Source organism: Corvus moneduloides, chromosome 1 (genome assembly GCF_009650955.1).
Source record: "Corvus moneduloides isolate bCorMon1 chromosome 1, bCorMon1.pri, whole genome shotgun sequence".
NCBI classification, from domain to species: Eukaryota; Metazoa; Chordata; class Aves; order Passeriformes; family Corvidae; genus Corvus; species Corvus moneduloides.
The window spans coordinates 135,099,028-135,115,823 of NC_045476.1; the positions used below are offsets into that span (position 1 = coordinate 135,099,028).

A 16,796-nucleotide genomic window follows, 5' to 3' on the forward strand; every position below is an offset into this window, starting at 1 on the left:
GCAGCATGAGCCTGGAAGTGGGAAACCACAGTCACCAGCTAAAAGCTGCTCTTCAAATTCACAGGGGCAAAACTTAGAATTCAACACCCTGGTCCTGTGTGTCTTAGCTGACAGTGTCTAAACATCAACCCTGTTCATAATGAAGTCGATGCAAAGGTTATCACTGACTCCAGCTGGTCCTTGGTTGATGCACAGGCATTCATGGCTGTGAAAGAACTGAAGTTCACATAAACAACTAACAAAAGTTATACACAAGGGATTTATTACATGAATAATTTGACATACTCCATGGTAGTCAGATACAAGTGCATTTAATTAATGTTTCGTGGACATCATAACAGTCGGAATATTTCAGCTGAACAGTCAGTATTTGGCTGAATTCAAGCCAGTGCAATTCATAACATAACCAGAAACAGGGAGTTACAGGTCTACAATGAGGTTAGACTAGATAGCAACAGCATATTTATTGTCACATCAAAGCATTACAAAGTATGAAAGCCCAATATTTCAACTATCTCTAAAATGGTATTTGTACAAAGCTGTTGTAGATACTTAAATGTAAGGATTTGTCGCATCAGTAATGGACCATGACTTTATTTTTGGAAGTTATTTGAATATTCAAAACTATTTGGGGCAACAAGAAGAAATGTAAACATCTGACAGTCCTTTGAAAGTCCCTTCTGAGAAAATACATTGTGTGCCACAGGAAAAGTGCATTCTAACCGGTGTGTCTGCTATGGCCAGTTTGACTCACGTTCACTTAGCACCAGGTATTTATCCATTTCTGCAGTAAAAAGTTAGAAAATCTTTGTATTAACTCAGAAAAGAGAAAACAAAGTCAAAAGTTTTTTTTCTTCTTCTTTCTTTAGAGGAACAACAAGTAAATTTAAAAAACCCACCCAACATTTAAACAGTTACCTCTTATGTACAAAGGAACCAGGAGCTAGCAAAGCGCATAGCCCCTGAACAGTCTTTATTATTTTTTCTCTTCAGGTTCATGTACCTGAATATCTGAGTTTATTTACAGGTGGACAGGTATCCACAGAAGTAATAATCAGAATTCTTCTATTTGGCTAAAAGTTGTATAAAAAAAGACAAAACACTTTGTTCAAATACTTTCCAAATATATATATATATATATATTAAAAGTATTCAGTATTTCCATCAGTGCCAGAGTTGGAAGCTCTTTCTCGTTGTAAAAAGTTAACTTTGTGATAGTAAGTGACAGCGAAGGACTGACAGAGTCAGTCAGAGCTTTGATTTGAGGGACTGCAGCTGGAGCTACCCCAGGCCCACCGGGCAGTTGCAGATTGCAGGGCAATGAATCCGTGTGTGTCTGTTGCAGTGCCAGGCCACGTCCTGGTAAGGGTGACCCCCTGCTCCAGAGAGCCTCCCACTCACACTGGACAACCCTGTGGAACCCTCTGGGGCAGGCTCCCTTTGAAAACAACAATCCAACAATCCAAAAACCTCTGAAGTAGTGGAAATATTCTTTATGCAAATGAACAGCTAGCATGGGCAGGTAGCTCAGTAAATGGAAAAACGCAATTGCCACACTAATTCTTGTAAAGAATATAAAATTAAAGACTTAGCCCCTCAAACACAAATACATAATGCAAAAATATTTTTTCAATTAAACATAACCTAGATGAGTGCAAATCTCTGGATACATAAGAATATGACTGCCTTCATACTGTTATCAAATATTTCAACAGTTTGCATATAAACAAAATCTTTCTTCGTTGTTGAGTCCATGCTTGCTTTATTCTAAAGCAAGGATATTCTTATTACTTCTACTTTTTTGGTCTTTCTTCCTGTAGGATAACGCATAAGAAACACACTTCATTCATTGAGTAGACTGGGCTGATGTACATTACAGCAACAACCCAAAATTTAAGTAAGAAATGTTGCATGCAGTATCTTTTTCCTTTATATAATTATACCAGCTACAAGACATCCATTTGCCATCTTTCCTGCTCCCTTCCAGCAGAAGGTACACTAAACCCAAGCTCTGATCCTTCGTCCCTTGCACATCCCAGCCCCGAAGTCCACCAGTGATTAGGATGAAGGGCGGAGCATTTTGAGCACTGCATTACCTGGGGCAGCAGGTCTCAGCAGCGAGACCACAACCCCTGAGGAGCCATCCCTGCCTCACAAGTGCTGCAGGGCACTGTGGGGAAGTGATGGTCAGAAGGAAATGGGGCTGCTGGGGTGGCTGGAAAGGCTGCCCCAAGGGGGAGGATGGTGTCTGCAAGCCCAGGGGCAGTGGCCTCTCCCTGGCTCAGCTGGACCGAGTGTGGCTGCAGACTGCTCCTGACCCCGTGTGAGAGCAGCTGCTCGTCCTGCTCGGCTGCCCCAGCGCCCAGGATGCCGAGCCAGAGAGCAAGAGGTGCTGGGGCCGGAGCAGGTCTGGCACAGGGAGCACAGATACCACAGCTCTGCCTTTGGCCATGCTGGGCCTGGGAGCCCAAAGTGGTCCCCCAGAGCATGGCAGATCCCTGCCTTGGCCACAGGTCCCCAGCCACTCTGCTCCTTGGGCTGTGCAGCTCAGCATTCCACTGTCCTGCATCTAAGGTTTTTGGAGAGCAGAAACAAGACAGGAGACAAATATATGCAAAAGGAGATGGGAGCACCTTCAGCTCCTAAAGTCTGGGGGTTTCTAAGCTAGGGGAAAGGTTGAACTGAGTGAAGATACAGTATGCAGCTGTGGGAAAATGCATAGTTTGTATGTATACATTCATTTACAAAGACCAAAGGAAGGTCCTTTGCTATCTAGTTTATTCACCATCTGCTTTTAACAAAAATGTGAGCTGACAAAGCTACATGATGTCAGTTAAACACACAGCCTGGGAGTCAATGGTAGCTGAATGGCATTTCCCAAACAAGAGAATTAACTTTTCTTTTTGCTTTTTTGGGATAATTTTAACTAGTTTTCTATTTCAAGTCTGTTGTTTCTCTAATCATGTACTTCAGGATTTCAAGAGATTTCTATTCAACCGTGGTCATCTCAGTAATGATAGACCCTGCTTTGAGGATCGTTAAGAAGTAAAAGCCCCATAAGACAAACAAGCAAATCAACAGAAACCTGGGTTTAGCTATGGTGCGTGAACTAGATCAAAGCATGGTTCTTTTAAACTGCTGAAATTCTAGTTCAGTAGTGAGTAGTGCTTTTTTGCTGTTTTGGGTTTTTTGGTCTTTTTTTGCAATAGCTGAGCTAGTACTGAGAAAATCCTATGAGTTTGCTCACTTTCCTTTCATTTAGTTGACACTTTGGAACCTAGCTGCTTCCCATGAGGAATGTCTGTTGTCCTGAGCATCCCTGAACATACAACAGTAATGTACCAGGCAGGATGGGCTTAAATTGAAAAAAATCTTGGTCTAAACGATCTATTTTAATGTTGTTTTCCATTTGCACTTTTTCTGAGGAAAAATTGCTTTGTCACTTGTGACACTAAAACACAGTGGTCTGCTGCTAAATGTAACTTCAACAAAGATCACTACTTTCTGCTAATCAACATGTTCTATAAACATTTAATTCAGCAATGGATTGACTTTGCTCATTATACTTTCTTTATCTTCATGTTTGTTTCACATACTTGATTTTTACTTAGCATTTGACTTAGATTCTTCCTTGCAACTTTTATTCAACCATATCTATGGAAACTACACAAAAGCATTTTTGAAGCTTGAAAAAAAGTAATAATCAGATAACCAGGACTCATATGAACAAGACTAAAGTTACCTAAGCATATTCTGCAATCTGAAGTCAAGAATTGCAACAGCAATGGCCTGTTGCTTAGTGAACCAATCATTCACTGGGAAATGGAAAAGTAGTGAAGATTTTTTTTCCATACAAGCAATGAATATTAGAAGTGCAAGAAGATGAGATTTGCTCACTGTAAAACACATTGACCAGAAACAAATTATTTATTACCTGAACTGCTTGAGTAACTTGAGAAAAAAACAAACCTTCTCTATTTTTAAAAATTACTCTGTACAAAGCTGGTTTTGTGTGTTAATAAAACTCAGAAGCTTGTGCTTAGCAAATCAGGAATTCAGTAGTCATTCAATTATTTTCATCGACTTTTAGGCATTACTATGCACACTGCTAATTTTGCAAATGTTAATTTAAGAAAAACAACTGAAATGTTTGGAGTGTCCTGACTTGTACTGAGAATGATTCCCTAGATATCTGAAGTCCATTGGAAGTACTCTTGGTTCAGCAGGCAGAATTGACTCATATGCTGACACAAAGATTTTAACACTTTTTTTAATGCGAAATAACATCAAAATTCTCAGAGGAGTTTTGGAGGGCCCAAGTCTGTGTGGCTTTGATCCAGCACTAAATTATTTTCAGTGGACTGCAGAGGCTTTTTGAAGAGTTATGGCCAAGGTCCTCTGAATTCTCGAGTTCTCCCCAGCTGCTGGTGCTACAGGGGACTGTGAGAGTTTGACAAAGGTGTGCACGGTGGCATTTTGTGGTTTTGATGTTGTAAGAAAGATAAAATCATCTGCTTCTTATAAGAAACAGTTTTTTTGCTATGTCCAAGTCACTGTCAGTGGAAGCCCCTGATCTAAATGTGCTGCGCCGGCCCACAGGCTGCCCCCAGAGGGCAGAATCAAACCAGACTGCAAAGGAATAGCATCTACAAGTCCTCCTTCCTAAGCCTTCCTTCAAACATACATGGAAATACAGCAACCACTTGGGCCACGGAGCTGTTTCTTGTGCTGACAGAGCACGACCTTGGAGAGGGCCTGCCACTGCTCTTGTTCCTCAGCTGAACATGGACTGAGTTTTCAGAGACACCCAGTGCTTACTATAAAGGTTTTAAGCTTAATTTTCCCTGTAATTCCAAGAGCTGAGCCATGCTGTGCAGCCCTCACGTCTCTGGTAGGATGGACAGGTGCCATCAGTCCATGCTTCTCCTCAGCACAGCTATCACTGATGCGAAGCACAAGGTTTGCACAACACTGGCAGTGCACTTGCCTTGCTCCAGGGACTCCCGGTGGTCCCTGGAAGGACAAATGGCAAGGTGACACATTTGCAGTCCAAGGTGAAAACTATACCCAGGCTATTTGAGCAGCTTTTACCTATGGATGTAGAAATGATCAGAATGTCTGGCAGCCTCTGAAAAGGAACTGGGCTCCCTGGGAGGTGGCCAACTAGGAGCTTTTGCAAGGATGGAGGAATAAAGAGTTTGGTCAAAGTGAAAGTCAAATTGGTCTTTATTTTTCCACATACTCCACAAAATTTAAAAGGATTCTGTGCTGGGGCAGAGTAGACATTCTTTGTTTACAATGGTGGAACTGGCATCTACAAATTAAGATAAACTACGTGCAATAGTGTGAGTGCTGTAAGCTTAACACCAAAACCAGGGGGAAGACGAGTTCATCCACTCACTTAGGAACAAGAGGATTGTCTTTAGGACACTAGTTCCCAAAACTAGTGGGGATAAAGTCAGGAAAAACCAAATGGAAATACTATTTCCAACCTGGCAGTGGGCCTGCAGGTTTGGAGAGGTGCTGTTTAAAGCAGGAAAATCCATACTCTCCTACAGCTTCTGCGGGTGCCTTGTACTGGCATGAGTTCAGCCCCTGCAGAGCCCAGGGGCTTCGCAGGCTGCCCACTGCACAGTGCTGTGCCAGCATGGGGAAAAACACAGCTCCTGGCTGCTTCTGTTAAACTCATTTCCAAACTTCTATGAGCTCTTGGCATTTTAAACTTGCCTGTTAAACAGTTTTACACTTCTTTAAACTAGATAAGGCTATTTTTTTAAACCCTTACCAATTAAACTAATGTAGGTTTTGCAGATAAGGAAATCTGTTGTCTAGAACTTTGCCTCCTCCTTATTCACATTCCACTTTAAACCGTGATATCCATTAATGTATTGAACTTACAAAATGATAAATAATTTCAGAAGCTATAGTATTTCTCCATGTATCATTAAAAAATGTCTCTGACCCAAAAAGATTAATTACTGTATTTTATGGAACTTGCATTTTTATAAAAGCATCTTAGTTTCATGGTTAATTTCAAGTTAAAACTAGATTAATAAAACCTTTACTGTTTTGTGTATCAAAAATACACGGCCCAGAAAGTGAAAAAAACATATAAAGTGCAATGCAGAGCAACTTAAAGCTCAGTAATTTTATACTGAAGTCAAAGAGGAAATGTTCTGGTTCTAAAAATAATTCAGAAAAAATTGGTTTTTAAAAAAGAAATTTACTTTATACTCTCTGAAACAAGATTTGATAGGAAACAAAGGAAGAACAATGTATGTGGGCTCTTTTGTGACTGAAGCAAGATAAAAGGATGTGTAGATCTAAATACTGCAGTCTACTGCAAGCAGAATGTATTAGAAATCCCCTACTCATAAAAACTGGGCAACTGGGTTTTTAGTTCCCTACAGTTGCTTACCCTGTGCTAAATTCACTCCCTTTCTATGATGGAAATACTTTTCTTACATGAGATAATATGAATAATAGGGGACAAGAAAACATGTTTGTTTTTTCAGAGAGTTAAAAAACCCCACAGTGCAATTGATGCTGATGGTCCTCTTTCTTCAGTTACCTGATGACCCTTTACCTTTTGCCCAGCATTCCCATCACTATTAAATTGATGCCGTAATAAAAAAGAGGACGAAAAACTGCACTAGCAAAGCAGCTGAGGACCTTTCCTATTTGCTACCATGTCTGGGTAAGAAGTGTACCCCGGTTCCCTGTAGCCCAGAGACCTACAAAGGTCATGACTTCCCAGCCCCTTAATGAACCTTGCAGGTCCTGAGACTACTGTGAATAATTCCAGACTGGTTCCAGGGAGGAGCAAGGTCCAGTAAGGTTGTTTTTCATGTCCTTTAATTCCTCCAATATCTGCTTAGCAAAACCACGGTGCAGTTAAGATGTAGTTTTAAGACTCATTGCACGTACAATTATTGATCTAACTCCTCTCTTTTCCATTATATATTTCATTTCACATCAAAATCAATGCCTCCAGCCATAAGTGGAGCTCTCCTGAGCTTGCTGCTGTAGGAGTATGTGCAAGTTCAGGTCCTTAATGAGACTCCAGACAAGACAGAGTGGGATAAAGACAGTATTACCATGCCTGCCACATGAAAGAGCAGAGGCACAAACCCAGCAGGCCGTAAGCTATCTAGCATTTTATACAGACCTACACTTACAGGACTGGATCAAGCCAGCACAACTCAGGAGACTTCTCTCTGGAAATATCTCTGCTGGGGGTAGAAAGAACTTTTTCAACAGTAGCACAAGCTTATGTCACCATAACCTGCTGTGGAACTACAGTGGGAGGCAAAATGCAGTGGTCTAAATGTAAAAAATGCCAAACCCCATGACTGACCAAGATAATGTCTGGCTCCTTGCAAACGCAGCATTGGATGGTGCCGTGTTAGAAATGCCAAAGGAAAGTCATGGGGCAATGTTCCCTTTATAAAGGTCTACTAATAAAACACTAACTTAGGAAGTCTAAGAGTTGGGAAAGAGTTGGAAAGAGCTTCCTTTACCTGGGGGTCAAACTTGGTTTAGGGCTCAGTGCTGCGTTCCAGAAAATCTTTGGGAAAAACTTGGTTAAGGTTACAGGGCTCGGTGAGAGCCCCCACAGGAGATGCAGCATGGCTCTGGAAGGGGGGAAACAACTATGTCTGATTCAAAGTCTGACAATGCTGTGGCTTACTCAGTGACTTTCTGCAACATAAAAGTTATACCATAGTTTTATTTTAATCACTGAAAAAAGAGATTCTCTCTCTTCGAAAGAGTGTTCTGTACTATGAACATGTCACGAATGCATGCAGATAACCAACCTCCCTCAAGCTGGACACAGCAAGGCAACACTTGAGCCAACATCACACAGATTATGGCGGTGACTCACTTCACACAGGCTGGCTGCCTGGATCCCATACTGAGAAACCCTCTTCTCCCTGGGGCTGGTATCAGTAGGACAATTACAGGCTGAATACCACCTGCCTAACAGCTCCTAAATTTGTCACTAAGTAACACATCCAGAGTACTGCCCCTCTGGTATTGCTAGAAACTCTTTCAAGAGCCCTGCACTGTATCCATCCCTCTCACAAAGCCGAATGCACAATTCTCAAGCCCTCAGAAAGGGAGATTCCCAATTTCACACTCCCAATTCCAGCAGAAAGCTCACAGAGGAAAACCCATGTGCCTTTGTTCTACAACCACTACCTGTGTCAGCAGCCCATGTCAATGAAATCATTCACGGGAATAATTGGAACTCTCCTGAGAAAACCTGTACTGCTTCAAGGGCTCAGCTCATTACAATGAGATCTGCATTCTGCTCTTAATTGTGCAGTAAGACTTTTTATCAGACTTGTAATTTACCAAAAAAGCCCCAAACACCAAAAATTAACAACAGAACTTCTGTAACTGACTGCTTAAGACTACTTTCCTCATACTGGGATCCAAATCTGAGCAATTTTCCTCAGGTCTTGCCTGACTGGAAGAAGCCTCTTTTGACTAACGTCTCTGCGTTTGTACTTCGGCCCTTTGTTAGAAGTCAGTCAAACAGGGAAAGAACCAAACAACCTCTGCTCAACAGACCTGATTATTTCTGTCTTTCAGCTAATTCTGGACTCAGAGCACAAGACAAAAACAGGAAGAGAGATAGAGGGGAAGATTATGTGTATTTCATTATTTATCAGCAAAAAAAAAACCCCGAACAGGGGTGAGATAGCCAGATACACTGTACTTGGCAGCCTGTATTACCATCAACCCTGCAGTGCACATAGAGAGAAGAAATACGTGAGTGGAGCTTTTAGTCTGATCATTCAGATCTTTCTCGTGACTGAACAATGAATCCTCAGTGCAATCTTTTCCTACAATCTTCTGCTTGTATGAACTCTCTACTTAAGCTGGAGCAGATCATGTTGCATGATCTCATTCAAACTGTACAGTATCATGAAGAACTCAATTTTAAAAGTATTTTTTTCAAAATAATACCATTTAAGCCAAATACTGGTAATTTAGGAATGTTTTCACCATCAGAATACAAAAAAAACCCAAAACCAAACCCAAACCTTTGAGAAAATGCAAGAAACAAATCAAAGGAAATTTCAGACTAAACTATCTCTGTAATCAAGGGGAGTAGATTTTTTTTCTTTCAATAATCCAGAATTTGTATGGCTTTGTAAAGGTGTTTTAGTTTACTTTTGTCATGTAAAATAACATACCACTAGTCTATGTGATTTACAATTTCCCCCTCCTCCTTTTGGTTCTCAGGAATTCCCAAATCCTGTTTCATAATGTATAATAAACAGTCATAAAATTATACCAACATTATCATTTCAGAGAGGTATTAAGATCCCAGTGCCATAAAAGTCAGTTTTCAGAGAGTGCACATTTGCAGTGATGTACAGACACACATCACTTGTTTCCCTAATTTAGCCCTTTGTAAGTATTGCACCTGGTTAATAAGGCTACTGTCTATTTTCTTCTAATACTAAAAACTACACATAGGCAACATCATTTGTGGCTTAAAAACATAGTATTCCTAAAGTTTTTAAGTAAACTCATTTATTTCCTTGCATACTCAGAGCTCCTATGCCTCCAGTTGCCTGGAGGAGTGTTGAGTGTACAGGGAATACAGATGGAACAAGAGAAATTTATTTAATATAATCTGCTTATCATGCATTTTTTTTTCAATGTAATCAAGTAAGCTTCTTTGAGCTTGATGTCAAATACACATCTTTTACAAACTTAACCAATGCTTTCACATGATGAAACGTACAGCTGAGCTTGTCTCTTTCTTACCTTCCCTTTTGCAATGCAAAAAATTGTAATAAAAAAAGAATTCTCTAAATTTGTCTGGTCCTCTAAACACAAGATAAATTGCATAAACCCAGGAAAAGGTAGATTGTCTCACAAAGTGTGTATTTCAGACAAAGCTATAGGAGTATCTGCTCTTGCCAAGGCCTGATTTCAGAGGAGCTCAAAACTGTGTGCCAAACTTCAGAAACACAAGGAGTCTCATCAAGAAACTCCATAAGAGGAGGTAAACACATACTCGAGTGCTCTGATGAACCGAAGCCTACATTTTATTCTTGTAATACCAGCAGTTCTTCATCTGTGCAGTCATACTTCCTAATTTATAGACTATGTGCTCCTCCTCCCTGTAAGATTTGTTGGCATCATTTTAAGAATTAATTACCACAGTTAAACACTGATACTAAAAATTCTGATACGATGTAAATGCTATTTACATTTGTAGGTCCTAATACTGAAGATGCTGATTTTTATTCACTTCAGTATACACATTTGGGAAGCTGCAAAACAGAGTGCCTGGACACAGGAAAAAGGGTTGATAGGAAAAAATTATTATGGATCCAATAGCATTTTTCTGGGTAAAAACAAAGCAAAATTGAGAATTTGCAAAACTTGCAAAATTTCAAAATCCTAGATAGCACGGCTCAAAACCTTGGGTTTACTGAAGCTGATACCTTTGCAGATATAACAAAAAATATGCAGTGACATGTTTTAAGTTCATGTAGAATTAGCCCTTTGCAAAGTGCAACACACAATTCTCCAGGATATCATGCTAACATACTGCTTTTTTGCTTGCTGTAGTCATTTGGTAAGAAGTAATTCAATTATAGACAAAGCATGTTTTGACCAAGCAACTTTATAGACAAGAAGCCTTTATATTTACAGTAGATCCTGAAAAGATTTACACAAATGTATAGATTTACATTAAAATTAGGTTATGGTTCAAGCTAATTTTCTGTATTTTTATATATTTTTTTTTATTCGGAACTTCCTAAGCTACAGCATTAAGATCATGTTCATCGATTAGTGCTTCATTCTAATTTTAAGAATTCAAGTAGTGAAATATTGCTCTTTTAATTTTGCCTAAAATAGAAAAAAAAAAATCATTTTCTTAGCCATCTTCCATTCAAATAAACTTGCATCCTGCCTTTACAGCCCTCTCACATTCCCTGAGGAAATCTCTATTAACTATTTTCTTTTTTCCTGTCTTCCAGAGGCAGTTTTTAACAAACAACAAGTTTTTAGTAACTTTTGTTTATCTGGCCATTGCCATTACACATCACGTACTAATCGATACTGGGTATCACATACTACGATAAGGACTCCAGAATCAAACCTGAATCTCTAAGAGGACTGGCAAACAGTAAATACCAACACTCAAACATTTTAGAATGTTCAAGTCCATCTTTAGATTTTAATTACATAAAGAATTCAGATTTAATGCTGAAAGAGCATTTACATTGCTCATTTTATTTCCCTCAAGGGTGCATTAGAGATCCCACATTCAGATTCAAACACAGGAGGAGAAACATTATAGGTGTTGTGTCCAAAACCACAAGAACACTGGCTTGTTAATAAATTTATCTATTCCCTTCTATTTCATCAACTGAACGAATTCTTGCTGTGAGTGTGAGCAAGCACCAGAGCAACCTGTACTTTCTTCTGCCTGGTGCCATCAGAAACAGGCTGACTTCTGTTCGCAGGGTCTTTCTGCATTGCTGTTACAAGTGGCCTGCGTGAAGCACAAAGAACATGATGAGTGTTTTCTATATTGAGGAATAAACTCAGAAAGTTGCAAGTGAAGACACACACCTCCTTAATTCCTGCATTTGGATAGAAGTGAGAGCACGGTCAGAGGGAAAGCACTGTAGTTCAAGATGGAACGAGCAGTTCAAGTGGGCACTCTCAAGTATAGGTGTACATCGGCTGTTTCGCAATCTTGAAGATTTTCCAGCTCCATATGGATGCAAAGAAAGGCTGCTCCCATCTAGCAGACAGAGAGTGTATTTAAACCCTCAGCTTGATTTCTGCCCATTACTTCCTTCTAGGTATTTTCTAAAGGTACCATAAAACTCTGCTGACTTTACATTAGAATAAAATCTACACTATGATACTTTACAACTGCCTGGTTATCTACCAGAAAAATCCTGACAAATGCAGATTAAAGCCCAAACTCCTTACTGCTCAGTTCCAGTGCTACCACCTCACAGGAAGATTGAATAAAATATAAGATCAAGATGAGACTTTACAAGCGTTTCTGTATCAAAATATTTCTAAGAAAAGGTGCAGCACAACCTTCTCCAGCAGATGCCTCCAACTTTGAACCAACAGAAGGAAGCCTCAGTGGCAACCTCCAACATGTCTGCAAATGGCTAGCAAGCCTCTAATTCCATGCCCTGTTTCTGAGATATGTTCCAACATATACACAGGCAGGAGACGAAAGAAATCACTTTGTATTGCCATTCTTACAGTGATTGTCCCGGATTCTTGACAGGGCCATTTTAGCTGGTCCCAGGCCACAGCAACCAATAGAAAACCATCCCAATGTACTGGATCAGAATGAATGACGAAATAAAATTAGTGCCAAGAACATCTGGGACATTGCACGGTGCTGGAATCTAACATGCAGGTTCTACAAGAGCCTTTGGCTAAAGCTTTGCCTCCTGTTGTGCTGCTTATCTAGTCATTCTTGTGAAAAATGAAAGGGAGAAGGGATAAAGATGGTGACGTTGGCAATAGCCAATGGCTGCAAGGAACTTGTAGATAGACAGCTAACACTCATACCAGGCTAAGGATCTGGGAAAGTAACTGGACAGACAGGCATTCTGCTCAGCTTATTCACACAAGCAGGGCTGACCTGCCAACAGGTACATGCTAGGTGATGACTGGTATTGGTTAAAAGTGTAAACTTGCAAATTGGAACAGAAGACGTTTTACTCACTTTGCATCTTGTATATCCTGCTGCATTTGTGCAAGGCACTAGAGAATCAGGCACATTGTTTTGTGTGGAAACCGTTTTATGACTAATGATCTGAGTTTTAATGTTCAATAGCCTCATAGAGGAGCAGTTGGAGCACAGTCAACATTAAAAATTGCCATTAAAATTTCCCACTTCTAAAATTATCTCATTTTCCAGATCTTTTGAGGGATGGGGTGGATGGGGAACTGGGAAATAGTTTTGTTCTAACATGGAAACTCCTAAGGAATATTTGGGATCAATACAGTTTATCTCCACTCTGATACTGATGTTGGCAATTTTTGTTACCAACATCAATACTATTAACAATAACACAGATCCTTACATTTTTATATCAAGTTCTGGCTCTTGACATAGATAAATCCACGTCCAAATCCCTTTAGCACATAGAGACTGCATGATGTTCAGGACTTCTCTGGGGGGCCAGAGACAATGACCTACCTCCCACAGAGAAACTGAAAACCGGAACTGGCATGTAGTAAAGACAGTGAATGACCAGAGCCTGAAGGCTAGCTCTTCCTCAGGAGATCAAAGAAATCTGACTGTTTTGGAGAAGTCGGTGCAGAAGTGTGAGATAAATCAGGAGTCAGGACAGAGACACAGCCCAAAGCAACACAGAAGCAAGAGACTGAAAAAATGGAAGAGATTACTCCAGACTATGATCAGTACTGCCAGCAGAAGGAAGGCTTTGCTGACATTTCTGTTCTTGCTGGCTGTGTGAGGATCACAAAGGGGATCTCAGCAGGTGCTGAACTGCTTGTGCAACATGAATTAATTGGAGTTCAAAGCACAAAGCAACTGCAGAACACTTTGCGCAGGGCCAGGCAGCCGGGCCGTTGCGCTATTGCCGGCCTTGGTTCAGGCATGGTACCTCGACAAGTGCCTATGTATGAATCAAAATGCCACAGCCACAAGATCCAAGACTGATTTAATATAAAGCACTGATTAAAGGTTGTGTAAAAATACTGGTAATTTAGCTTTGTCCTGGCAGGATTTATCAATACCTTCTGTTCTCTGCCTTGTTAACACCATCTTTCTCTCCTCCTTAATGGTTTGTGGCTTTAGTCCCTTATGTAATCCATATCCAATTTGTATCAGAGGGCAATCTGGTCTGGCAACAAAACCATTCTTCTGTGCAGAAATTTATAAAGAATAATCTTATTACAATAATCTGTAAAGTGCCCTCGGGAAAGGTGCTCACAATGCCATGACATTACAGAAATCATATACAATCCGATACATTATTTTCAAAAAAATCCTCCAAAGCAAAAAGGAGGTGAACAACAAATATATAGGCAAATACTGTTAGTCCAACAACAGTCAAATTAATTACGGAATGCTTTATAGTCTTGGAGTGCTTGTAAAAATGGGAGGCAGGGAACAAATTGGCAGGAGTATCTTGGGAAAGTCCCAAATTTTTAAAGTTCTATCAAAGTAAGTACACCATCAGCAAGCCCAGTGTTTGAAGATAAAATGTCTATGAATTACTATGAGGTATTTTACTCTGGAAATTGAAAAAATACAACACGTAAAGAAAACCCACGTTTTACTAAGAGGAAAGAAGATAATACAGTGTCTATGTATCTCCACTGACTCTTAGTGTCTTTTTTTTTCTATTTGTAAAGAAAACAATCTTTCTTCTCCCTGGTCATTTCAGATTTTATATACACATATAAAACTATATAATATATATAGTTTTACACGTATATACACATACACACATACAAAAATACTTATAAACACTCGTGTATATATCTAAGGGTCTTACTGGATTTCAGAGTCTTTTTTTTTTTAATGACTTAGAGAACACAATTGGGCAAAAAAATCAAGTAATTGCATGCATGCAAGCGTATCTTGCCACTTGTGCATGTAAATTACACAATTTGTAAATAACTGCAGAAATAGCATGCTCAAATTAGGCACCTGATTGCCCAATTAACTTGTTCACAGAGAATCAGATGATAACCTTCAGTAGCTCCTATTATAGCTTCTTCTTTTCAGTACTACCTTATGGAATCCACGGTGTGTATTCCAAACAACTGCATTGTTATTTTGTGCTTTTACACAGACACAAGCAGTGCTGCACACTTAATAAAGCTATCAAGTGAACTTTGGACCAGATTTTAGAAAGTTGTTTAGATACTTAAAAGTCCTGTTGTGAGAATGAGCCAGCTTAGACAATCAAAAAAAAAAAAAAAAAAAGTAGAAAAAGATTTGGTCTAATTTCAGTTAGTTCAAATGCTATGAAAAAAAATAACCTGGGCATTTGTGGCCCTTCATGCCTCTATTAATAGACAAAGTTTTGCTTCTGTGTCTTTGATTTTTTTAAGGTGTCTTGTTTTCTTTAACAGGCAAGTATTATTTCGCCATATACATTCATTTCCTAGTAAATCCTTCCTTTATTTTTTCATTGAAATAATCATTAATTAACAGGATTTTATACAAGTGGACACAGAACACCAGGCTGCCACATTCCAGTGTATACTTCCTAATGGACAGAGAAACTGAAGTACCCAAATCAATCCAAGTACTGCAAGTAGAGAAACTTGTTAATTCATATATCAAAATGAGTTAAGAAATGGTCTTTTACCACAAATATGTTGCTCCTTTGCTGTTGTACTTCTTTTTCTGAGATGATGTTGTGGGAAGGGGGTATTTTCTTCTCTCTACCAATTTTTTGCTTCAAATCAATCTTAGTAGCTTTCAAAGTAAAAGCTGAACAAACCATTATCTTAACAACAATCTCTCAAATAAGAGAAAGGGAAGCAAAAGCAGAACTGCTGGGCTGGATCGTGTCCCTGAATTAGGTATTACATATAATCCTAGTGGCTGCATTTACGAGTTCTTCACAGGCCTCCTGCAGCAACAGCTGTGCTGGTCCAACTGTTCACCCCCCCTCAGAAAGGGGAGAATAGTAAGAAAAGCTACTGGAGCCCCCTTGTATTCTTGTGGGTTTCAATCAAGCATCACCGATTTCTTCCCTCAAACTTCTCGTGACAGTATCTGCTGGTGACTTGCCATTGCTGCTCTTCTTCCTCCAGAGGATCAAAATCCAATCTGGTACTTAAATTACTTTGTTCCACTCCACTGGTCTGTGCCTCGTTTAAACATCTTCCTGGAATGCTGCTTGTCCTTCTTGCAAAATCAGACTTTGCTTTTCTCCTATAAACAAACAAATGAAAATCCCAACTCTTCCCCACGTCCCCTTTTCAAAAATATAATCATGATCATTTGTATCAGGAGAATTATTTAGCAGTCTCCAGTCTTAGTACAGCTTTTGTTGAGAAAACTGTAGCTTATATGACTCTAAAGTGTTTATTAGAAAGCTTTCAAAAAGAGATCTTCGTTTCAGGAAAAGAAAAATTGTTCAGTTTAGCAAATACAGATGTTCACAGCAGAGACTGAAATGGTTAAAAATGATCCTAGGGAGCAAGCAGCTCAGAGTTAGCAAAATAATCAACTTTTTCCTTTTCTTTACAGAAGAACACTAATAGCTGCTCTGGTTTCCAAACCTACTGAGACAGATTTTGTTGTGTGGTCTTGGCTTTGCTTTTTTTTTTTTTTTTTTCTCTATTGCTCCACACAGGTTTTAGTTAGTGCTTCTCCTTGGCTACAAGTGCTTCATTTTGAAATACAAAGCTCTAAAAAAAAAAAAAACCAACCAAAAAACCCCAACCAAAAAAACTCAAAACCACCCCAAAAAACCAAAACCCCCAACACCACATCACTGGAGGGGAAAATGGGAAGTGATACAGTGCAGCTGCAGCAATCTGGTTCTGCTGTTGTCCTCCCCCTCCCCAAATTGTCTGCATAATTTCAATCGTTAGTCGATGAACCTTTGGCAGGCTTTCTTCCATCGGCAGGCAGTGCACCACATATCTCTGTTCTCCATCCCATAGACCTTCCGACACTTTTTCCCCTCCCCTCTAGGCTTCCTGTCAGAGAGAAAGGGAAGCTCGTTAACAAGATGCTTTAGTAGTTTTGCTTTTCACTCTAAGACCAGGATAGCAAACTCAATGGC

General features: G+C 39.7%; 1 protein-coding gene across 5 annotated transcripts in view; it reads right to left on the reverse strand.

Annotated features, from left to right (window-relative positions):
* Positions 1-240: 240 nt before the first annotated feature.
* The window catches only part of ZNF704 (zinc finger protein 704), a 105,010-nt gene continuing 88,454 nt past the window's right edge, over positions 241-16,796 (reverse strand). The window contains exons 9-11 of one of the 5 annotated variants that reach the window (XR_004243679.1): positions 16,612-16,710; positions 15,366-15,937; positions 241-11,530 (exon numbers count right to left, since the gene is read on the reverse strand). Coding sequence is in view for 2 of the 5 variants with exons in the window: in XM_032128180.1 (XP_031984071.1) it covers positions 15,742-15,937; positions 16,612-16,710 (295 nt within the window). In the remaining 3 variants the exon portion in view is untranslated. Of the gene's footprint in view, positions 16,711-16,796 lie in introns of all 5 variants that reach the window. The other 4 variants (XR_004243675.1, XR_004243678.1, XM_032128180.1 and 1 more) reach the window with 4 other exon arrangements.